General features: G+C 34.7%; 1 protein-coding gene across 1 annotated transcript in view; it reads right to left on the bottom strand.

Moving 5' to 3' along the window:
- Fim (plastin-2 fimbrin) overlaps positions 1-26,086 on the bottom strand; it is a 324,337-nt gene that overhangs the window by 176,098 nt on the left and 122,153 nt on the right. Inside the window, exons 2-4 of the mRNA XM_090409824.1 lie at positions 18,921-19,088; positions 10,442-10,608; positions 3,422-3,517 (exon numbers count right to left, since the gene is read on the bottom strand). Coding sequence (XP_090265950.1) covers positions 3,422-3,517; positions 10,442-10,608; positions 18,921-19,088 — 431 coding nt within the window. The remainder of the gene's footprint in view (positions 1-3,421; positions 3,518-10,441; positions 10,609-18,920; positions 19,089-26,086) is intronic.

Here is a 26,086-nt window from a genome sequence, read left to right as displayed (position 1 = left end):
CAACAGAACAAATTTCTTCTCCTCCATCCCTGCTACTGCTGTACTGTGGAACAGTCTAACCCCGATGTGTTTCCCAAGGAATACAATATACAGGATTTTAAATCAAATGTAAACAAGTTATTCCTTTCCCAACCCATTACCCATATATGGTACTAATGTACTATAGGTTGATCAACCAAACTCTCATGTATGGGCCCAACATAATAAAAAAAAAATCTTTTTAATGTAAAATATATATATTTGTTCCAAACTTTTAATATTTTTAATGTTTTATTTTTCTTTTCAAGTATTTGAGAAGCTGCCTACGAATTATCTTGCAAATTACCGTGTCTTCCATTCTTCTTTTAGGCTAAACAATTGCAATGGATATAATATTTGAATGCTTTTTTTTGTTGTTGTAAAAGATATACACCCTCTGTCCAAAAAGAAACCGAACTTTTGATAGAAAGTAAAACACAAGCCAATTATAATTATTCAAATCATTTATTTCAATCAATATACTCTCCCTCAGCTTCGATACAGCATTTGGCACAGTCAATTAATTTGTTAAATGAGTTTTTTTATATATCGGTTTTTGGGATACTGTTGAGGTTCATGGTTACTGCCACTTAAACATTTTCAATGGTGTTGTATCGCTTTCCTTTTATCAGCAAATGAAGTGAGTGGAAGATAAAGAAGTCACAGGGTGCTAAATCAGGTGAATACAGCGAGTGATCCAACATACAAACTTGGTTTTGGCTCAAAAACTGTCTCACAATGTTCAAATGATGAAATGGTGCATTATCGTGCAAAAGTGACTAGCTGCCTGCATCACAATATTCATGCCGTATGCGATGAATTCTCGCTATCAATCACTTCAAAACTTCGAGATAAAACTCGCCATTGACCATTTGGCCAGGCGGAATGAATTCTTTGTGGATAATGCCCTTGGAATCGTAGAAACAAATCAGCATTGTCTTTACTTTTGACTTCTCCAAGCGACTTTTTTTCGGGTATCCCTCTTCTGGTGGTCTACCAACTCAGTACTCTGACACTTTGTTTCAGGCTCATACTTAAAACACCACATTTTGTCACCAGTAACGATCATTTCAAGAAAGTCTGAGTCCTTACGAATAGTTTTAATGAAGTCCTTGCAGTGTTCAATTCAATACATTTTTTGATCGCCAGTCAATTTGTGGGGAACAAATCGCAAATTCAATTTCCGAAGGCCCAAACTCTGGGTCAAAATGTTGTGCACAATTGATTTTGGAATCCCCAATTCATCTTCAATCAATCTCAAGGATGATTTCGGGTTTTCTTTGATGAAATCACACACATTTTGGATGTTAACTTTGGTCAATCCAGTTTTTGGATTGCCCGGCTTTTTGTCATCCTCAAGCGTCTCACGACCACTTTGAAATCACTTAAACCACTTGCAAACTTGAGTACGGGATAAACATTCATCACTGTATGCTTTTTGAAGCATTTGATGTGTTTCAGTAAAACTTTTACCAAGTTAAACACAAAAGTCAATCGCACCTCTCTGTTTGAAACTCATTTTTCAACCATTTGTCAAAACATACTGTCACTCTTGACACTATAACTCGGCTTCTAATGAAACAAATGTCATACTAATGAAGGTTGCTGCTTTCGACAGAAGAAACAACAGGCGGCACCACTAGTTTCTTCCATTTTCGAAGAGTTTGGTTTCTTTTTTTTTGACAGAGGGTGTATGCTATGAACAGTTGTTCTATTTGTTTTTTCTTAATTCTTTTCATTTTGTTAAATTAGACACTACTAAATGATGCAAAAAGTTTCATTCCTCTGTAAACATGTACATCTTAATGTGGAGTTAGTGTTTGATTAGTAATGATATAGTCAATTATAGATATTCCCTTCCAAGTATATACATATTATTTTGAAAACACTGTTATTCTATAAAATCTGGGTTGGAATCCATTTTCTACCATCTTTGGAAGCATCTGGTTTTCATTTAACTGTTATAATTTGATCATATACAAAACCATCTGTACACATTTTTTTCCTATTTATTATTAATTCCATTCCACTCAAAGCTTTGATATGTTGTCTACTCAATTATATAACATAATTGAATCATCCCTCTCTTTTGCTCAATTTTTTTTGTTTGTTTCTGTTATCACTGCTATATTAATATTTTTGTTTTCTAGCTGTTTTACTTATTCCAATTCCTTCAATTATTGCGAGGGTATGCTGAAAAGTTGCGATAATCACCATGAAGGAATTGACATGTCATCTTATATATCCTAAAAGAAAAAGAATAAATTATTACTATTTGATGAAACATGGGGATTAAAAGGTTTTGAGATATGTTCTTTCATGTGGTTATATTAGTTGCTTTAATATAATTTTTGTTTTAGGTGTTTAGCAGAACTTTTCAGCCATCCTCACCTATCGCATACTTCTTACATTCTCAGAATGTCCAAGATTTCTAATCTTTGACCTTTATTTTGTCCTGGTTATAATCCATTATTTATGGCTGATAAATCAATGCTCACAAATTTTGCATTTAAAGCTTCCAAATTAGATTTTTACTTGGTAGAGTAACTAGCCTTACACAAACCCCCAATCTGTTGGACCAGAATATCTTTGTCTGACATCTACTTCTTGACTTGTCCAGCTAAGGAGGCTCTGCAGTTTAGCTAACAGTGGCACAGCTCAAGGTCATTGGTGCATGTGAGTCTCCTTACCACTTTATGGTAACAATACCATCAAGGGGGATCATTTTATTTGTTTCTAACTGCTGACATAAATGTAAGCTATTCTCTATATACACTAGCTTAAGATATTTAAAAGATGTTATTAAATATCTTTTCTCCTTGCTATTTAACTACTTTTCAAGATTAACAAAGGCTCAAATGGCATTTATTATATTATTAGGATTTATCAACTGCAGTCAATGCTCACAATAGCAAACATAATAAACTCTTACTATACAACCAGCAATCAAAAAAAAACTAACAAACCCCATAGGCACAGTAATATTCTAAAGAAAATTTTTCACAGAACTGACCACAGGAATAATAAACTTACTGTGATCCCTATGTGTCTGTCATAGCAAAATCAACTGCACTTGTTTGAAAGTCAAAATTTGATCTTGTAGGCTTGAATCCAACTTATATGCTTCAGCATCCTTTCATACATCAAGCATATAAGTTAGATACCGAAGCACATAAGGATACTCAATACAAAAATTTCTCCAATTCCTACACTGTTTTACCTCCCCCTCTTTTTTTTTTTTTTTTGAAAATTCAAACCAAAAGAACAAAGCATCAGATTATGTATTAATATAAAAGCATTAAATTATTTTTTATATATATTTTCTTGTTAGGTAAAAATCAAAATAACTTAAAGCAAAAAGATATAGAAAATTTGATTTCTCAAAGAATTAAGGGATACATACCAAAGCAAAATTCCATCTTTGACTTTTTCATAGAGCAATTTGCCTTCTGCATCAATAAGAAGGAGGTGCTTTAAGTCTGGATCATTTTTTAAATTTCTGAAACAATATGAAATTTATTATTAGGAGGAACATATATATATATATATATTTTTATGTGAATCCCACTCATGTAATGAACATTTTCATGAGAATGAAATATGGGGAAAAACAATTGTTAACTGTTCTCTCATACGTTTCATTCTGTATTTTATTTATTCAAGCCGATTCTATTTTTTAGTTCTTTAAGGGTTTGTTCAATATCTTTTTCTGTTATTTCAAAAGCTATGTTATATTCAGTTATATTATCTTTATTCTATTGTGATACAGGTTTTGAAAATAATCTTTCAATTTATCCAATCCAATATTTGTTAGTTTTATACTTTCATTTAGTTCTCTCTTTTGAGTTTTATATTATTATCCAGATTCTTCTTTGAGTACCATTAAAATTATATTCTAATTCTTTGGAGTAGTTATTCTACTATACCAGTTTATTTTTCCATATCTCACTGTCTACTTTATTTCATAATCTCATATTCTTCATACATTGAGGTATATGATATGTCTGTATATCTGTGAAAGTAATTTTCTTTTGCTAAGCTTTTCACTTCATTAGATCATAGTGATCACATTTGATTATTTTTTGTGCTAATTGTTTTTTCTTCTAATGCTTCATGTTCAATGTCTCTAAAGGCCATCTATTTTTCTTCTACTGTTTGTTTCTGTCTTTTATTTTTTCAAATTTATCTAATTATTTTTCTGTACAGGTATGTTATGCTTTCTTTATGGAGTAATTCTATCCTATATTTTGTTTTTCCTCTGTATATATGAGTTTTTATTTTTATTCTTGAAAGTCTTTGCTAGTTTTATCTTTCTAAGTACTAACTCATGGTCATTTCCTACTTTCATTAATTATTTCTGCATTAAGTCTTTGGCATATACATGGAATAACCATGTGCCAATTCTTGCATTTAAATATGTAATCGTTATTGCATATTTTCTTTTATTTTGTCGATTACATTTTGTAGATCTCCATAAAATACTTAATTTTTATTTTTGGTTTCTCTTTTTCTGGACCACAGGTCACATAAGGGTCAAAAGCTGGAGATCACAGGAGAAAACATTTGAAATGGCCAAGGCTCCAAGTCAACTAGACTCGAGACAAGGGGGATCAGTACTGTTTAGTACTGATGAGCCTGATGTACTGGTGAGTCTGATTTGGTTTATAAAGTGATACCAGACATGCTCTAACTGTAAGAGAATCAGGGGCACATTACCTTCCCTCTAATATCTGTGAAAAAGACACTTATGGCAGAAGTGGTGTGATGGTTTGAAGATGCATAGCCTTGGGTAGATGCAATGATCTGTATGTGCTTCCTAGTGGAACAATGAATGCTACAACTTACAGAGACAAGGTCCTTGACCCCTATGTTCATCCACATGTGGGGATGACAGGTGGAGGCATTTATCCTACAAGAAGACAATACTGCTCATCATCAAGAGAAGATTGTGGACCAATATCTTCAAGAAGAGATTACTGTATATATGGACTGGCCAACCAGGTCTCTTGACCTTAATTCCATTGAGCATGTCTGGGATGCTCTAGGTAGATATGCTACTGCTCTCAATCCTCTCCCTCTCCAAAACCTTGAGGGACTTAGGTGCACTTTGCAGGAGCAATGGTTATTATTACAAATTGAGCTCATGGGCACCATTATAAAGGTACGAAACACTATTGTGAGCACTGTATTGCTGTGAGGGGTAACCATGTTCTTTATTAAGGCACTCTGACGATCTCATTTTGACCTCTTATTTTGACCAATGGCTTCATGTATCCATTTGCTACTAAATTAAAGTATTCATTTACAATTTTTTGGGCATTTCACACCTCACATCATACTGCTTTTCAATGAACTGCATAAAAATTCATGCAGTTTGAGTTATTGTGATTTTTCTCTTTGTTCCTTAATTTATGGAAACCAGGATATAACTCTTCTAGAGTGAGTGTTTTAAGACTCTGTAGCTATTCAGCTACAGAGTCTTAAAACTGTAGCTATTCAGCTTATGGATGTTGTTTGGAGCAGATGTTCTAAATGTTGTAAAGGTTTCTAAAAAACTGTCATCTGAATAATGGCTTCGTTACTGTTTCAGAAAGGACTGTTAATCCTAAATACTTCTGTGGAAAGAAGGATGATTCCCAATTGGCCATTTACCTGTTACATAAATAACAATGAACAATGATACAATCTCTGCAAGTTACTTTTTTCTGTTTCCTTACTTTTTTTTTCTTTTTATTAGCAAATGATGTATCCTAGGTTTCTGTATGTGATTGGGACCTGATAAAAAATCCTGTTAAATATGAGAATGAAGGATTCATGTCAAAAGGAATTTTAGAATTAGCATCAGGGATCCCCATCTACCAAGAAGCCAAACAGAGATGTCCATAATCTGGCAGAAAATAAATATGCACAGAAGAGAAATGCCAAGGTGCTTTATAAACACAACTCCTGAGCCCAGTCACCAGATCACAGCAGAAGGAGACAACAGCACTGTTAAATGATTCTGAATCAAAAACTAGGACTGACCACTTTATGAAGCAGTACATGGATAACATCTGCATCTCTATGGATCAAACCATACAGCAAAGCAGAGCAGCAGGATGGAAAGTCCAAATGTTATTAGTCTGAAGCAAAGGAAAGTAAAAAAAAACATTCACAAGAAGTGGGATGATGAACATAGAAAACAAAAAAAAAGACAAGAAAAGAGGAAGAATGAAAAAGGCAATTACTATCACTGAGAGATCCCCTTTGTCACATACAGGTGCCCCACATGGAGAAAACTTATTTACAATACATAAGATAGGTACAGTAAAAGCACTCATATTGGTGGAAAAATTACAGATGGAAAACTACCTGTAACTTTTCTTTATCTATCATGGAACTACTCTGGCCACTTTATTATTAAGTGTAACTAGATAACTAAAAACAGAACTACCTTTTAACAAATCCATGCTGAGCCCTAAAAAGAATGGTTATCTGTCAAAATCTGTATCTATGCAAATGTCAGCCACTAAAGGAAATAGACATTGCATATTTAGTACTGTGGTTAGGCTATGCATTAGATCAAGGCTTCTTAAACTTTTTCCACTCGCAATCCCTTTTCGTCTGAGAAATTTTTACGTGACCCTGGGTATATAGATATATAAATCAAACATTTACTGTTTGATTTGTATACCTATTTGTATAACAAATCAAACAACATAAATTTCTTTATGATTTATTATCAGTAAATGTATTATTGGTAAAATTATATATATATATATATATATATATATATATATACACCAATCCTTTGGTATACATATAATTTTACCATTTATTAAAGACTAAAGCAATTTGCATACTAATGAGATGGATGTGCTTGTTTATTTTTACATAAAGAATTAAATCTTAGCTGAATATTTGATACTGCAGGATGTAGAGCATCTTCAATATCCTGCAGTATCAAATATTCAGCTAAGATTTAATTCTTTATCAATTTCAGAAATTGATGGAAATTCTGTCCTAATCCTAATATGTCCTAATAAAAGTCAAAATTCATTTAACGATTTTTTGGGAAACTCAAGTTTTACACCTGTGTCGCTTGATAACTTGGCAAATTCTTCTTGAACTTTTAATGGCAGATGACTGATGTTGTTGATTTCAATGGAGTATGGCTTATGAACCCAACTTAGTTTTTTAGAATCAAAATTTGAAGGAAAGTATTTTGAAAACTATGTCTCCAGGCACTTCAGATGATCAATTATAACTCTTACAATTAAATCTTTGGGAAGGTTATTTTCAATTATAAAATCATCTGTAGCTGTAAACATTTCTAAAAAACCATTTTCCCCTCTATTCTTCCATATGTTAACTTTTTTAGTAAAACTTTTAATTTTATCTTTTAACACAAATATGTTACAATTCTTTCCTTGAAGCAACATATTTAAATCATTGAGTTTTTCGAAAATATCCAACAAATAACAGTTTTGAAAGCCATGTCATTATGAAAAAAATTAACAAAATTGGATTTCTGCTCATTCAAAAATATAACAACTTCATCTTTCAATTTCAATAATCTGTTTAAACTTCACCCTCTTGAGAGCCACATTACCTCTGCATGTAGTAATGAGCTTTTGTAATCTGAGTTCATGTCTTCACAAAGGTTTGAAAACAAATGACTGTTAAGGGTTTTTTATGAAGTTAATGATTTTGATAGTATCACGAAGCACATCTAACTCTGGTGATATTTTTTGGCTATAAGTGAAAGTGATATATTCATTGCCACCAGCTTTAACTTTTGCTACAAATCCAACATTCTCATCCATCATTGCTCCAGCACTATCTGTACAGACTCCAAAGCAATTTTTCCACTGTAAACCTTCATTTGTCAAAAATTCATCGACTTTAAGATAAGTATCTTCCCTTCTTGTGTGCCCTTCCAAAGGGTAACAAAACAATGATTCCTCGTGTATGCTTCCTTCATAAACATATCTTACATAAAGTAAGAACTGTGCCATGTTAGAAATATCAGATGTTTCATGTAATTGAATTGCAAACTTTGGGCTGCCCTTAAGCCTGGTAATAAGCTGTTAAAATTGGTCATTACTAAGTTCAGAAATCCTTTTGGAAACAGTATCATTCGATAAAGGATTTTACAAATTTCATCCCCATCCTTTTTCCCATGAACTATTTCTGACATTTTAATAGCAGCAGGTAACATGAGATCTCCTATCACATAGGGCTTTTTAGTTTTTGCAATTAAATAAGAAGTTTCATAAGATGTAAGTAAATACTTTTGTTGACAGTTGAAGATTTTTGTTGAAGATTTTAAAAGTAGTTCAAAATATTCCTTTGATTTATTGCAGTACACTGCATGCTTGGTATTAAGATGTCATTTTAATTTGACTAGTTTCATGTTCTCCGCAGTCAACTTCATTAGAAATTAAGCAAAGAGGTTTTTCCACACCATCATGATTATTAGAAATAAATCCATATTGCAAAAATGATCGACGTATTTTCTTTTTCTTGACAATTTAGGTATACTACAACCTGGTAGCGAAGACTGTGCTGCATTGTCATCAGTATTTTTACCTCTTCTGTCTAAAATTAGCCACTTATCCATAACTGAAAAATTTTTTTCTGTTATAATGGTAGGAAAATATTAAAAGTCTTTATTTTCCGTAATTAAACTATTATGTTTCTGTAAGAGTAGAATAATCCATATTGCAAAAATGATCGACATATTTTCTTTTTCTTGACAATTTAGGTATACTACAACCTGGTAGCGAAGACTGTGCTGCATTGTCATCAGTATTTTTACCTCTTCTGTCTAAAATTAGCCACTTATCCATAACTGAAAAATATTTTTTTCTGTTATAATGGTAGGAAAATATTAAAAGTCTTTATTTTCCGTAATTAAACTATTATGTTTCTGTAAGAGTAGAAAACTTTGTATGTACAGTAAAAATACTGCAATTCATAACATAAAATATGTCTCGAATCTGATCCGAGGTGTTTCTGGCAGCATTCATTGTAATTGAGTGGCATAACGGCACATGGAGTGAAAGTGCATATATTGTGTGTTAAGAAGCAATGCTGTAGTGAAGCCACGTGCTGCAACGCAGGCGAGCGATACCAGAAACACCTTGGATTCGTTACATGTTTGATTCCGAATTAATTTTTGGTGATTGCGTGTTCAGAAACCTTTTACTGTTGCCAAATTTTTTGCGACCCCCACATTCAGTTATGCTACCCCACACGGAGTCGCGACCCACAGTTTAAGAAGCTTTACATTAGATGAAAATACATCCGAGGTGTTTCTAGCAGCATTCATTGGCATTGTGTAGCATGACGGCACATGCAGTGCGTATGTTGTGTGTTCAGAAGCAAGGCTTTAGTGAAGCCACATGCTGCAACGCGGTCGAGCGCTGCCAGAAACACCTTGGATTCATTACACGTTTGATTTTGAATTAATTTTTGGTCATTGCACGTTCAGAAACCTTTTACTGTTGCAAAATTTTTTGCGACTCCCACACGGAGTCGCAAAAAAAGTCGCAACCCACAGTTTAAGAAGCTTTACATTAGAAGACCTGAAAATTCAACGTGGTGCTTTTTTTTTTTAACTATAGCGAACTGCATCATCTACACCAATTCCATCTACTGCCCACCACTAGTATTTTCACAGACAATCACAAACATCCATGCCCATGGCAGAATACGAACCCACAGCCTTTTGGCTGGAGAGCAGATACGCTAACCACTCAACCAACCAGGCCAGCAAATATACTATGATAAAGTTAATAAAGTGATTATTACACAAATTATCACACAAATTTACTACTGACAGTAGTACTAGCTGAGCTTTTATTTTAATAACCTACCCATTGAATGGTAGCAATTGAAATTACAGATGAAAGCGATTGGCTAATTGTGTGCTCTTTAGTCCATTTGATAATTTTATGGGATGAAAGGTCAGGATCTGTGATGAAAATCCCTGCCACTTCCCTAACTCATCTGCAGTTAAAAAAATTCAATGGTTCTTGCACCTCTTAGCCTTTCCAACTGAAGGGCAAATATGTCATTCTTGCAAATTACAAAGGGCAATAATGTACCAAGCTTAATTAAGTGCATTTTGCTTTAAAAAGTTCTATTTTGACATAAGCTTTGTTCTATGCATTAGAAGAAATGAATGCTGATACAAACATTAATAGAGTTAGCTCTCACTACAGAAAATACCACTAAAGCAAAATTATTCGCTAAATAATTATGTTGTCCCAACAAGTCTGTTACAGTGAGAGTCAACTGTATTAACATTTGTGCACAAGAAACTGGGATTTTGTGATAATAGTGATCTGTCTAACCTAATCAACACTTTCTGTAAGAGTATGCCAACATATTCAGTGTTTCGATAATTTACCGTTATACTTAAAAAGATGCAACTTACGAGTTAATCCAATCCGAAAATGCAACTTGCTCTTCATGTCTAACTGAATGAGTAGTCCCTTCACTAGAAGCTTCAGACATTCCTCCAAGAGTTTCAAGATTTTCCCTTTTAGAAACCATTGTTTTGAAAGTATTAGCCACATCTTTGGACCTTAGATCTGTAAATACCTGTTATAATTTCAATACTATTAAAAAAAAAATTGCAACCAACTACATATTAAACTCCTCAAAGATACTAAAATCTTAACAAAATCTGTGCATTTAAATTAAAAATGCCAAGAAATTATATTCTTGTTTAATCCTTTATACAAGTGTAAGCAAACAAAGCACACATCCTTTCAAGTGTGTATAATGCTATGCAATACAGAAGATCAGTTGTGACCTTTGAGGTCTCATCAGTGGGTAGGAGATAACATGAAGTCATGTATATCCCCCATATACAAGTAGTGAAAAGGTGCAATACCATGTTAGTAAAATACTCTGGATTAGAGCATTTGCTCATTTGTTTTACATAGCACATAGAGTACGAGTATATAAGTTAAAATTGTTTCACTGAAGAACAAAAAAGGTTAAAAAGAAGTTTATCATATTTTAGCATAACTGCTTGAGGATGTAATTCCACTTGGGCTGCAAGAATGTCAAGTATACCTCATGTAACCAGAATCAACTGGACTTCGGTAAAGGCCAGTTGGCCTATAATGACTAGATCTTCTGTACAAAATGCTGTAAGGTCTTTTTCCTACAGATTTTGTGATATCTCATGGATGGTCAGCAAGTCCTGAGTAGCCATAGTAGTGGTACCAGTGTAGTCTATGTAGTCAGTGTAGTCTAAGCCTACACCATTATGGACCTGGTAGTAACTATGAAAATATCCAGCCAACAGGAATCAGTCATAAGGATGAAAGAAACTATTTAGAAGTGAACTTACAGAGGCAAGGGTTGAGGTGTGGTGACAATACCACTCAGGGAAAAAATCACTAAACCTGTGGTACTAAGCATCACCTGGTGGTATGAGTTACATCATCTAATTTGCTTGCTGGAAAACTGAAGTGACAAGAAAAGAAAAAAAAATAAAATAAAATAAAAATGTTTGGACTATGGAGTACAGCTAGTTTTTATTCCTCATTTCTTCCGAGATGAAATTCTTTCTGAAGTAATAAAGAATATCATTAACACACGTGCTATGCTGAAATCTCTCGAGTAATAAACAATTACATGTATAAATTCCTGTGCAGTCACTCAGTTAACAAGGGGTAAGGAGAGTCTGGATTATAATGTGGATGGCCATCTGCACAATGCAACTTGGGTAACTAAATAGTCTTCAACGCTGGATGATAATCTGTTATATATATCGGAAGAATGATGGTACATTGCACCCTTCAGTTGGAAAAGGCCTAAGTTTGATTCTCATCATGATGAGAGGAATCTTTAAATAGTTTTTTTTTTTTTTTTTTTTTCAATTGAAGGGAAGTTAGCCAATAGAGGTAGCAGGAGTTTTTCTCCAAGAAACTCAGGTTTTTTAACCCTGAGTAAATGCAATTGGCCTTGAGAACGCACGCAATTTAAAAACACTAGTGGTGGTGGTTGGCAGCAGATGGCATTGAATGTTGATGATGGTAGTAGTGGTTCTGGAGTGCCCTTCCTCGATGAGTCCTTGGAGGTGTCACATAATAATAATAATATGTTAAGAGATCTTCACAAAGTGAGAAAAGGATATTCCAAGAAAATAAGCAAAATATTAGAAATTATGCTGCTTCAGATCAGAAAATTAATTGGACATACAATGAACATTTTCTAGCTGAATAGTGGAGGCATGACAAGAGCAAATGGTAAACCATAATGTTGAAAATGATTATCCTTAAGTGGTATTCATGCTTTTAGATGCTAAAACACTAACCCAATTCATTCTTAAAAATGCTATTACTAATCTCAAAATCAAGTGTTCAACTCAACATAAAGGAACATAGCTTAATTATTATTATATCTGAAGTCAAAAAGTACTTCAACATATTCAAATAAATAATTTAAGTAATCAACTATTATTTATAGTAATTATATACTCATTTAAGTAAGCATATATACATAAGTCATTAAAATGTCAGTTAATAATAATTCACTCTCACATACTTTCTTCAATTTAAACTGTACAATAAACAAAAGATGGTTGTATGAGGCTAAATGCTATTGAGAGAGAAAAAAAAAAAAAAAAAAGATTGGCCAAGGAATATATAACAAATATATCAGTCCATTACACACTGCAATTCAAGCAAACTTAAAGAAATAACTGTTAGTTCTCTATGGGTGGACTAAGAACAGATCAATGCTTTGAGAAAAAGTGATAATTCAGTATCACCCCCCCCCCGGTTCAAAAAGATAATTTAACAGAAGAAACAAAATAATTCTATCTTTCAGTAGAGAGAATATTCATCATCAAAAACACCACCTCCATACGAGAAAAAATTTAACTTCTTATATAGCATAAAGGAGGCACATGTGATAATAAATCTTCCTAATCACTGATGAGCTTAATTATCAGTTACTTTACTTCGTGGAGGGGGGGGGGAGGATTAGCTGTGTTCTCCTACCAGGACCTTGGCTGACTAGCCATCAGTCATGCTTGTAGCATGTTGAGCACAGTAAGACTGGGATGGATTTCCGTGGTGGGCTGGCAAACTATTACACGGTCAAAAAACCTGATGGAACTGATATAGATGGCAGTGCCAATATTTCGGTGAAGTCCGGAGGGCCATACCCAGGAAGTCTTAGTATCATGCCTCCATGTGGATCCCCTCTCCCCCAGGAAACATGGTGTCATAATGAGTCATGACAAAGTTGATACTGAACAAAGAGCTGGCAGAAAGCTATAAAATGCATCTCCCAAGATGTTATGTGGCCAGCGTGGGAGATTAGGCCACAACCCCTCCACTACAATGCCAAGAAGAAGAAAGAAAGGCCGTAAAGCCCATGGCCAGAATGGGCAAACACTGGATGTTGACTAAATTTCCCCAACTGTGTGACTACTCTGATCAAAACCATTTATGGAGACCAGAGCATGATGCAGTGGGGAAGCTTTCCCAAATAATAAGATTACTGGAATAGCCCAAAGAATTCATAAACATAACAGTAATCAATACAATCCTCTTTTCCTCCATATAGGAACATTTAATTGTCGAACACTTAAAGAAGAGGAAGACCTTACCATCTTACAGCAAGAACTAAAACACATTAAATGGGACATCATAGGTTTAAGTGAAGTTCACAGGCAACATGAACATTTAATAAGACTAAAAAATGGAGACTACTTATACTATTATGGGAAAACTAAAGGACAATACTGAGTTGGATTTCTAATTAAGAAAACAATTGCACACCTTATAGAAGAATTTAATTATGCAGATGAAAGAATAATAGAAATCACACTTAAAATAAACTCCAAACTTAAAATCAGGATCATCCAAACATATGCTCCCACCTCATCCCACACTGATGAAGAGATAGAAGCATTTTATGACTCACTGCAGCACACTCTAGACAAAAAAAGAAATAGCAATCAAAACTTTACTATAGTAATAAGCGATTTTAAAAGTAGGTCATCTCATTCACCAAATAGACACAATAGGACCATATGTATATGGTACAAGCAGCAACTCAGGAATGGCTCTTACAGAATTCTCTATCAGTAACAAGCTTTACATTATGACTACATTTTTTAAGAAAGCCCTCAAAAGAAAATGGACATGGAGAAGTCCAAATGGAGAAATAAAAAATTAAATAGATTATTATTATTATTACGTCACACCTCTAGGGAGTCCAAAGACTCATCGAGGGAGGGCACCTACTCTGTCTCCGCCACCCAATCCACCAGCTACAACGAACTGCAACTACAATCATCATCATCACCAATGCCACAACTAGTATTTTCAAAGATAATCACAAACATCCATGCCCACGGAGGGATTCGAGCCCACAGCCTTTTGGCTGGAGTGTTACAAAGTATTATATACTGTGTAACAATAAAGAAATAGTTCAAGATATGTCAATACTAAATCAAGTTTAAACAGGAAGTGACCACCAACTGGTGAGAGCCAAAATTAAAATAAACCCCAAATTGGAAAGAATAAAATGGCTAAACAACAAAAAAAATCAAGAAGTTTTGACTTAAAACCTATTGAAAACAAGAAGAAGGATTACGAAGAAAAACTCAATCAAACACCAGACTTAATAAATATATTTGAAGAAGACATAAATAAAATAAGCAGAAACCTAACAGAAGTAATAATCTCAGCAGAAACCTAACAGAAGTAATAATCTCAGCAGCCAGCGAATTCAAAAGCAACAAACAACAAAAAGACCATAAACTTTCAGAGGAAACCTTACAACTACTAAAAAAGAGAAGAAATATGAAACAAGATAAAAACTTAATTTTTAAAATAGAATATGCAGAACTATGCAAAACAATAAGGAAAAAGATAAGAAATGAAATAAGATCTTATAACACCAAAAAAATAAAAGAAACATTTGAAAACAATAAAAATATGAAAATACTAAGAAAACATTTATCAGTTGGCAAAAGTCAAATAACTGCAATAAAAGACAAGAATGGAACTATAATAAGGAACCAAGAACAAATCCTAAGCAGGCTAGAAGACTTTTATAAAGAACTCTATAGTGATCCTTCAATAGATAAATCAAATATAAATAACTCTTCTCTATCGCAAATAGAATTCATCCCCCCCCCCATTCACTTCAGATGAAACAAAACAAGCATTAAAACAAATGAAAAATGGAAAACGTCCTGGTGAAGATCTAATTCACACAGAATTAATTAAATGGGGAGGAAATAATATCATTCACCATGTCACAAACTTACTAAATCTATGCAAACTGGAAAAATGCTACTCTGATACTGTTTTATTTAAAAAAGGGACCAGCTTGAATCAGCATGATATGGATATTAGAAATAACATACATAGTCAATGAGACTTGGTATCTTCTCTCCATGTGAATTTGTGTATATCCTTTTACTGAAACATGGTATTGGTGATTACTAATTCATGTCCTGAACAGAAATCCAGCAGGTACTTACCATGATTATTAGCTTTGCACTTTCCCCCAATTTTTTTTTTTTTTTTAAAACATTTCCATGTCTGGTATACCGCGCGGTTAGCCTAGTGGCTTTGCGCTTCGCAACCATATGCCTGGGGAAGGAGTGTCCCAGGTTCGATTCCAGTTGTAGACGTGAGGAATTTGAGGATCTTCCTCAGGCATAGCCAAGTTAGCCGGTCTTGGGCGCGGTCAGTAGGGTTTTTTCCGCCAGTTTATCTGGTGTTTTTCATCCCGCAAGCAGGCAAACCGGCCCGTGAACATACGCCTTTACAGTCAAAAATATATCCCTCCCAGCGGCAGACCAGGCGACGGGTCGGTTGGGAGTAGTACTAGCAAGAAGTCGCATCTAAGTAACACCCGGACCCTGCATAGGAAGCGGGAATAACACGAAGAAGAAGAAGATTTCCATGTCTGGTATTCGTTTCCTACTCTGATCTCCAGCAAGGATCAGCTTTTTCTTTTTATTTCAGTTTCCTTCTTTAATGACTTAAACTCCACTTCTTCCATAGCAGACCAATTTATTGGGCAATAAGCATAAGTCTCACTGCAGTACTCCATTTTGATGTTTCCCCACATTATTCTACTTGATACTGCCTGCCCTTAAAGAAGATTATCTTCATATTTACAGTTGAATACTATAGCTATTAATACTCCTTTACCCCTGCTCATTATTGCCTAAATATAACATCATGTAGTTATTATTCAGAATAATCTAACTTGTTAACACTTTCTATTCTATTAACACCAATTATGTTGACATGCTGCTTCTCCAATTCTTCTGCAAGTTTCACTTCTTTTCCATTGATACTTTATGTTAATGGTGCTTATCTTGAATTCTGCTGATTATGATTGCCATATGTTCGAGCAGCCAACTTTTCACGGTTCACCCTGGTTCCCTGATGAAAACTGCAGTGTTGTAGGATTGTTTTTTCTGGTTTTGACAAGTACAGAATATAATTTGAGATTTTAATGGCACTTCTAACAAATTAATAATTATTAGAAATATGCATGTACAAGTGTTAATAATAACTTATTGTCATCATCAGTGCACAAGCACATTTACATGGTGGAGCATGAGCAAAAGAATTGTTATTCCTTTTTAGAGATATAAACCAAGTGCTAGAGTGCCACCATACACCAGATGGTTAAAAAGTAAATTAAATAAAATACCTTGGAATATCTCAATACTTAGAACATCTTGAACATGTTAATAAAGTTTGGTCGATTGGTAGAGCCTCTGCTACTAATGGCTCAGTTAAGTAAGTTTGAGCGCGGGTAGTAGTTGGCAGGGGACCAATCGTTCGATGCAGTTGGCACACTCTCCCTCGATGAGTCTTGGGACTCCCTGGAGATGTCAAATAATAATGATGATGATGATGATGATGATGATGATGATAATAAAGTTCTTGAAGTGCAATAGCACCTCATACCAGCAACTTTATTAACAATGGCATGTTACATATTGATGTGGTACATTTAGAAAATTTTAATATTTGGTAATTTTTTTAGATATTGTAATTTAATGAAATTTGCATTTTTTTGCTCCATCTTTTGTTAACATATTTGCTACATTTTTTTAATTTTTTGCAACATAAAATTTTTTTATATTATATAGGTTTTACTTTTTTTTATACACTCATGCAAAACAATTTATCCTTAATCAACTGAAAGTTATATTCTTAATTTGTCATGATTATTCCAAAAACATTATCACACTATGAAGTAAAAATATCAGTAAATAATTTTTTAGTTTTCATTTCATATAATTTTTATTTTCAATTTTTCCTGATAGGAAAAATAAGTACTAGCACCTGTTGCTTTTACAAAAAAAAAAAAAAAGCACTGTTCCAACTAGGACTAAACACCATCCAAAGCATCATGAGACAGAATGGCTCCATTGCAAAGAAGATTAAATGCATCTATGACACAAACCAGTGAACCCTGACTCTATAAGGAAAGTCCAAATTTGTACATCTTTGTCACACATTTTCACCTATCAACTAATTGCTATACCCCACAAATCTTCAACCTTCATAAAGAGCACTCTACTGATCTGCCACCATCTTGGTCACTCACATCTGCTGGATCCTCTTCCTCATCCCCAAAAATGCCAAGGTGACTAATTTTGTGCACAGAAGCCTAGATGGAATCTTATCAAGGTCTTATAAGAGGTATAATAACTTACTTATCTCAGCTTGTCAGTGGTCATCAATGGAGTCATCTTATGAGCTGTTTATGCTATTTTTGCAATATGCTCTCTGAACTCCCTGAACAACCTATCCACCTATCCTTTTCCCATACTGCCTTTCTGCCTCACCTCAAAATTTCATCGTCTATATTAAGCACTGCTTTACCAATTTTGCATCATCAGCAAGCAACTCAATATTTCCTCAGATCATTTAAAGGGCTAATCAGATAGAAGTTAGATGGATGAGTAATATCATTAAGCATGAGCTGTAGAAGAAAATGCTGTGGAGGGTATACAATGAGAAAGTTGATGAGCAAATTCATGAAGAGTACAAGGCTCAGGCAAGATAGGTGACCAGCATGGCAAGGAAAGCAAAATCAGATTATGAGAAAAATTTAGCTGAGCAGGCCAAAGGAAATCCCAAAGAGTTCTTTCATTATGTAGCAAGTAAGAGGAAGGATGACTAAGGAAGATTAACGGAAATGAGTGCTGATGGTGCAGAAGGATAAAATAGTTGAGTTACTGAGCACTTTGCAAGGGTATATCATCCAAGTGAGATTACTACCGTAACAAGTGTGACAGACTGATGTGGAAACAGAGGTGGACGAATGGAGAATCTTAGGATATTGCATAATATCAATATAAATTACAGCTATGGGATTATTTGGGATCTCAGCTGGGGTTTTGCAAGAATATACAAGGGAATGCCTCTGACTAGGCTCTTTAATTTAAGTCTCAGCTGTGGTAGAGTTGCGCTAGTATTTGATAGATCCACTTATTGGATCTATCAAATATTTCAATGGCAAAGCATATGTTTTTGCTGCTGTTTTCTTAGTCTGAATTTGAATATTTTACTCCTATCCAAAAATAAAGAGACAAGAATTAAAATGGAATCAAACACTACAAAATTATTATGACCCAAATTAATATAAAATACTTTGTTTGACAGTGGAAATGAAATAATCAAGAGAGAAAACTAAAACTAACAACAAAATCTGAATATAACAATTTCTGTGCAATAACTATTATCATTTTTTTTTCTTTGAATTCAACAATGCTTTTAAAAGGGGGGGAAATATATATTCAAGGATGGCAAATAAAAATGATTCAGCATAATTCGAGATTGTGTAATAAAGAAAATTTTAATTTTTTTTTTTTTTTTTTTTTTTTTTTTTAACTAACTCACTTGTTGAAATTCTTCATATGACAGTCTTCCTTTCTTATCACCAACACGTCCCCTTTCCAATTCATCAATCATCTGTCTCACGCGCCACTGGGGAATCTTTAAGCCTACTATATCCAAAGCTTGTTTCAATTCACTCATATCTAGGAAACCATTTCCATCCTTGTCCAACTATTCAAAAAAAACATTAATCTGAAAATGCAGAAGTCAAAGAATATAGGAGAAAAAACTTAAATATGTATTCTTTTTCTGCCAAATATTTTAAAAAAAGCAAAAAAAAAAAAACGAAAAATGTTTCAAAACTGATCAAGAAGTTTATCAGAATACAATTCTTGCCAACCAAGTTACCCTGATATCACATTAAGACAGCAAAATTCTTCTCAATACTGAGAGGAACGTTTCTTCCTCAAAGTTTCTGCATGATCACTGACAACAACTAACAACTGTCAGAGAGTTGTTAGTTCAAAGTCATTGAAACCATAATTTTACAAATGTATAGACTCCGGGGCTACATTCATTATCTTTTAGGAAGTGTAATACCAAGGCAACTCATACACCAAATAGTGTATTCTCTTAAAAGAATATCCGAGTTGGTTTCCTAAACTTAAGTTACAAAACAATTGGCTATGAAAGAACAAGATATTTAATATCCTTACATAGTATAGTTTTAAAAACTGAAATCTTCTAGGTTCTTCCTTCAATGTTTGCAATAGTTCTCAATAAGACAAAGACCCATAGCATTTATATTTAAAATTTTCTTAAAAATAAAAAATATTATTATTATATATATATATATTCCTTCTTTCTCGATCCTTAACTCTTAACTGCATCCACACACACAAAGCTGATGTGCCATAGGTTCTTGTACCTCTAGCATGTGGAATTAAAAAAAAAAAATAAAAAAATTAAAAAAATGGTGAAATAAAAATTCCAAATTTGTCATTTGAATTTGCAAGTTAAAATGAACTGTAAATAGCTGGTGGTACATATAGGTGCTTATGCATAAAATATAGTACTGGTTACATAGCTGCAAGTACAGGTTGTGAAATGAAATGCAAATGCCAACTGAAGAGCAGAGAACAATTTTGTTTGACAGGCTGTAATTTTCACATAATCTAATAACCAGTGAAATTTTTTGGAACATAACCTATAGCATATAGCTTAAAATTCACTATACAGATATATCATTAATTTTTTAATTAATTTTATATTCAAAGAAATTAATATTTATCCATTTGTTGAAAATATTTTCAAACTACTTTACAGAAGTTGGCTTATTTTAAATTATAGCCAAAGCAAATAAGGCTATGAGACTAGTGTATTATCTATATTAATTGCACATGTTCTTCTAGCATCTGCCTGTTTTACAAAATGAAAATAGGAGGAATATTCTACTATCTTTGTGACAATGAGTGGCCTCTGATTTCACTGACAGCTAAAGAAGGCCTCTTCCCCACAAAGAGGAAGGGGGTCTACTTCTCCCATGATGATCCAGTCCGTCTTAACAAAGTGGGAGAAGTAGACTAAATGTACAAAATGTGTATGAATGAATGAAGGGCACAACAAACATACATACCCACGGTGGGATTAGAGCCCACAGCCTTCTGGCTGGAGAACAGATATGCTAACCACTTGAACTAACCAGGCCAGCACCACTTCCATATAAGGTTTAAAAAAAAAAAAGTGATATCTTTTGAGATCGATTCTTAATAATACAACAAAACACTCAAGTATATGTTGATAGCCATAAGTATTTGGTAATCCCAGTGTTGGACCATGACCACTATTTTGCAATTGTATTCAAAGTAAAATTTGGACATATGCACAGCAGAAGGATATATACAGAGGATCTTATAGAAAAACTTTATACAGTGGAAGCCCAGCCAACAGTATGAGAAAAACAGATTTGATTGGGGGGGTGAGCACAAAAGGTTACTTTTAACTCATTATTCAATGCCTGGTCAATGATGCAATAAAACTAAGTGAACAACATGCCTTTTCCTTCCACGTCTAGCTAGGAAGGTCCTCTATTGCCTCTCATTCCTTCTATGTGCATAATATCAGTGACAAACTAGAAAAGACGAGCAACTACAAGCAAGATATGTAGCTAACCATCTATACAGCAGAAGAGGTGACAATCACTGGATGACATCTTCTCCTGGATGTTTTGATGACACATTTTATTGAGAACTAACAGTTGGATAATGAATCTCTTCCAGTGTTTCTAAAAAGATTCAATTTTTCACAAATATCTGAGCTATATTAACAGTAAAGATGACCAACTTATTTTGATTGGGTGAGGAAGGCAAATTAGATAGACTACCTCTAATGTTGCCAAGACATCCAGATCCAAGCAGATCTAAACTCCCATATAATGAGAGGCATTGCGTGGCAAGCAAAATGGCTTCCATTTTGTGGTTTTGATAGAAAAAAAACCACAAAACAGTTTGGCTCGGCTAACCACCCTCATGTTGTCCAATCTCATTTACAAATGGTTTTTCCTAATTATATAAAGAATATCTCTATCCTATTCAAATGGATGTTTCTGAACTTCTAAATAAGATCTAACCTAAGGAAATGTGACGGTGCAACCTATATTAATTAAGATTATAAGAAATTTTCTAAAATTTACAAAAATCTGAAATCTGTTGCCACAATGTCCCTTCCTCACAACCATTTAAACTGTGAAATGCAATGTCTATAGCTATATGGTATTATTTGTGGGATTGGATGGTATACCAGCTTGGGTCTTACGTGCAGCGGCTAAAGAAGTGTCAGTGCCCTTTACCATTTTGTTTTGAGTCTCGGGCCTGGGTTAGTCCCGAGGAGTGGAAAGAGGGGAAAATAGTTCCACTGCATAAAGGAGGTTTCAATACTGCTGTTGCAAATTACCGACTGATCAGCATATAAGGAGTCATTGTCAAGGTTTTGGAGAAAGTAGTCAAGAGAAAAATACAGGAATGGATAGATGAATGGGATACTGTATGGGGGACAGCATAGTTTTGTGAAGGGTAGATCATGCCTCATTAACTTGCTTACGTTTTATAACAGTGATGGCTGAACTGGATAAAGGTAATGGGTATACAGTGATACTGCTGAACCTTGCTAAGGCCTTTGACAGAATACCACATGGAATTCTAATCAGTAAACTACAGCATATGGGGATGGATAGGAGGGTGGTTGATGGAGAGATATCAGAGAGTAGTTTATTCAGGGGTAGAGTCCAAAAGACGACCCGTGACTAGTGGTGTGCCACAGGGTTCTGTTCTTGGACCACTACTATTTAATTTGTTCATTAATGATATAGGAAAGGATCTGAGAAGAACTGTTCATTTGTTTGCTGATGATGCAAAGTTAGGTAGAGCAATAGTGAATGCACAAGTCAAAATTTTGCAGGATGATTTGGATAGATTGGAGGACTGGGTTAAGGAGAATGGATGTCAATTTAATGTGGCAAAGTGTAAGGTTATGCATTTTGGGGTGAAAAGATTAGCAGCAGTATACCACACTGGTGGAACTGTACTCCAGGAGATTGACGAGGCCAGGGATTTAGAAGTGTTGGGTGGATAGAGAGTTGAAGTTTAGGGGCACATTGCAAAAGTGGCTAAATCAGCTCATCAAATCACTTGGTTACTGAAGAATACTTTGACAAGCAGAGACGAGCAAGTTATTGTTCCTCTGTATCGAGCCTTGATAAGACCCCATCTTGACTATTGTGCCCAGATCTGGGTGCTGGGGTTTCTTCTTGATGAGGAGGTGGAGAGGATCCAGAGGCGAGTGACCAAGATGATAGCAGGTCTATGGAATGAACCTTATGAGAACAGGTTGAAGATTTGTGGGTTGCAGAAATTAGTTGATAGGCGGAAAAGGGGTGATATGTTTGAGACATTCAATTTTTTTTTTTAAATAACGATTTAATTTTTAATAATTAAATTTTTTTAATTATGAGACATTCAAATTACTGAAGGGTTTCTATAAGATTAATTCCGAGGATATTTTTCAGAACAGGACTGGTGTTGGGAGGACAAGGGACCATCCATGGAAACTGGGAAAGAGTATGGTTAGCAAGGGTCTTAGAACTAGGTTTTTTACTTGAAGAGTGGTGAACGAGTGGAATAAGTTGCCAGAGTCTGTTATGGGTGCCATGACTGTGAATGAGTTTAAGGGAAAGTATGATAGATACTGTGTGGATGTTGAGTAGTTGTTTAGGGCCTCCCTCGATGAGTCTGACTCCTTGGAGTTGCCCGTAATAATAATAATATTTCAAATGTGCATTTGGATTCTTGAGCTAAATGCTGCAACTATTCTAATATCTTAAAAATATAAGCAGTGCACACAATTTGCATAACTTTTAGTCATAAAAGTAATGCAAATAACTTTTATGACATAAGATAAGAGATAAGCGAAGGTCTTTTCCCATCTATTAACATCTAAATGTGAGGAATGGCACTGCCTGCTGTTTAAGGAACAGAATCCCTTGGTTACCTCTATGATGATCCCAAAAATAAATAGCCTAGAATGAGCTTACGAAATGTCTTAGTTTCTGAATTAATCTGGGACAACACTGAACATGTTAAGAAGTTGCTTCAGCATTAAAAGAAAATAATCAATAGTCTAACTGTTCCAAGCCTGCTACAAATTTCGTTTTCAGCAATCTAAGAATCCTGACATCCCTAAGAAGGTATCCCAAGATTTACATTAATCCTTCTAGCGAAGTCACTACTCTCCTTATAACAGAAGAACCCACCCAAAATTTTAAATTTGGTCTTATCTGTGGTAATTCAGAGGCCATAATATATACTAAAACAATCTGCATTTGGAGAAATACTTCAGCAGAGCCTTGATCTATAGCAACAGCAGAAACTGTCTGCAAAGGTTATAACACTATGCAGGGGCACGCCAAGGGTATTTGCCGCCCAGGTGCAAACTTTTATCGGCCGCCCCTAATACTGAATTGTATAATCCAAATTAGATATTACCTACATAAAATGCCACCCTATCAATGTTCCCGCCCGGGTGTGGTGCACCCCTTGCACCTTTGGGTTGGCGTGGCCCTGACACTATGCTGCCCATATGAAACAAAAGAGGAATCCTATGATAACTTTAATTACAGTGAGCAGTGATTAATGCCATACTAAAGAGCTGAATTAAGAGCAAACCTACTCTGCTCCTCTCTTATGACTAACAGGATTGTAAAAAACATCATTCAATGTAGTAGCTGCTCTCTAGTAAATACCTGCTATTATCATTTGTAGGCTTGGACTTATGCAAATATGCCTGAAGATGTAAAGGAATTCATGTGAGAGATAAGTGAAGGTCTTTTCCCATCTATAGCAAGGCGATTTTATACCCTGTGAACTACACATACTTTACATCTGCTAACAGACCCACAATCTTTAAAACAAATTGTGGAATTTCTTTATGTATATAAATCCAACATGAAGTCACAAAACCTATAACACAAGAGTGCTATGTGTGAACAGGCAGGTTAAGAAAAAAGGAATCTGTTTGAATTGAATAAGATGTTGTATTCAATGGAAAAGATCATGAGAAAGAGTGTTTCGAAAAACAGAGCAAAAATGGGTGAGAAATAGTCAAGTTTTAAGCCAAACTGGTTAAAGATATTTGAAGAGGAACTATTGTGGTTTTTAGGAAAGACGATAGCAACTTCCATGAAAATCTATAGAAAAGGCAAAAGCCTAGAGATAGAAAATATGAGAAAATGGAATGTGAAAGTCACCTTTTTAAGCAGGCTGCCCTCTTCTGAACAGGTTTTGTATTCTTATGCATGAATAGGGCCTCCATATCCACTGGGCTAAATGGGCATGGTCAATGATGCCCAGAGGCACCATTGATCCAAGGGCACTTAAGTACCAATTACCTTTTTTCTATTATGTATTTTCATAAATACAAATAAACTACCTTTATTATACTATAAATATTGTTGAATTAGATAACAATGTACAATGTCGATATATTTTAAAATAATTTTTTTTGCAATGAAAGTTATTTAATTAATTATATGTATTATTTAATTATTGCTCAATCCAATGTGATTAAGGCAAAAAAATGTTTAGCCTAGGGTGCTCAAACTTGTTAAGATGGCCCTGTGCATGAAGCAAACATGAAACAGTATTCTAATACATTAATTTATATAATGCCAGCCTGGCTGGCTGAGTGGTTAGCGTATCTGCTCTCCAGCCAAAAGGCTGCGGGTTTGAATCCCGCTGTGGGTATAGATGTTTGTGATTGTCTTTGGAAATACTAGTGGTGGTAGGCAGCGGTAGATAGCGTTGGTGTAGTTGCGGTCAGTTGGTGGATCGAGTGGTGGAGACAGAGTTGTAAAGCAAGTGCCCTCCCTCGATGAGTCTTTGGACTCCCTGGAGGTGTCGAATAATAATAATAATAATAATGCTGAAGGAGTTGGACAAGTAAAAAGTCATAGAAGTGAATGGAGGAAAACAAGTTTTTTTTTTTTTTTTTGTTTTGGATAGGATATTGGAGATTAGGATTACTGAAAATTATTATTATTATTATGTAACACCTCCAGGGAGTCCGAAGTCTCATCGAGAGAGGGCACCTACTCTACTACTTTCAGTCTCCACCAACCGCAACTACCTTCATCATCTACACCAATGCCATCTACTGCCAACCACCACCACTAACATTTTCTCAGACAATCACAAATATCCATGCCCAAAGCGGGATTTGAACCTGCAGCTTTTTGGCTGGAGAGTAAATACACTAACCACTCAGCCAACCAGGCCGGCAAAATAATGGGAAAAGATAATGGGTAGTGAAACAAGATCTTATGAGAAATGAGACAGAACTGTGTTTTGACAGCAGTGAAGCTCACTGAGCTGGCAAGTCAAGTGCTTTACTGAAGTGAAGACTGCCGAGGAAATTAATGTTTAAAACACAGGTTATGGAATCTGTGTTTATTATTGCATTATCCTCTATGATACTGTTGGAGGAGTACACAATGAAGAGGAACCAATGCATCACCAGGAGAATGAGAAATAGGATCTGAGAATGGCAAGAAAAGCAATACACAAAGAAGAGTGTGGGTGAAAAGCACAGGTGCCTACTAAGGTACTCTGGTATTCATTGGTAAAATTTGGCAAGAATACATTGCCTACCCACCATAGCATATGATGACTAAGAGGATT

This window comes from Typopeltis vanoorti, chromosome 20 (genome assembly GCF_054136105.1).
Source record: "Typopeltis vanoorti isolate ZY-2024b chromosome 20, IOZ_Tvanoo_1.0, whole genome shotgun sequence".
Lineage (NCBI taxonomy): Eukaryota > Metazoa > Arthropoda > Arachnida > Uropygi > Thelyphonidae > Typopeltis > Typopeltis vanoorti.
This window is presented reverse-complemented; position numbering and strand designations above follow the sequence as displayed.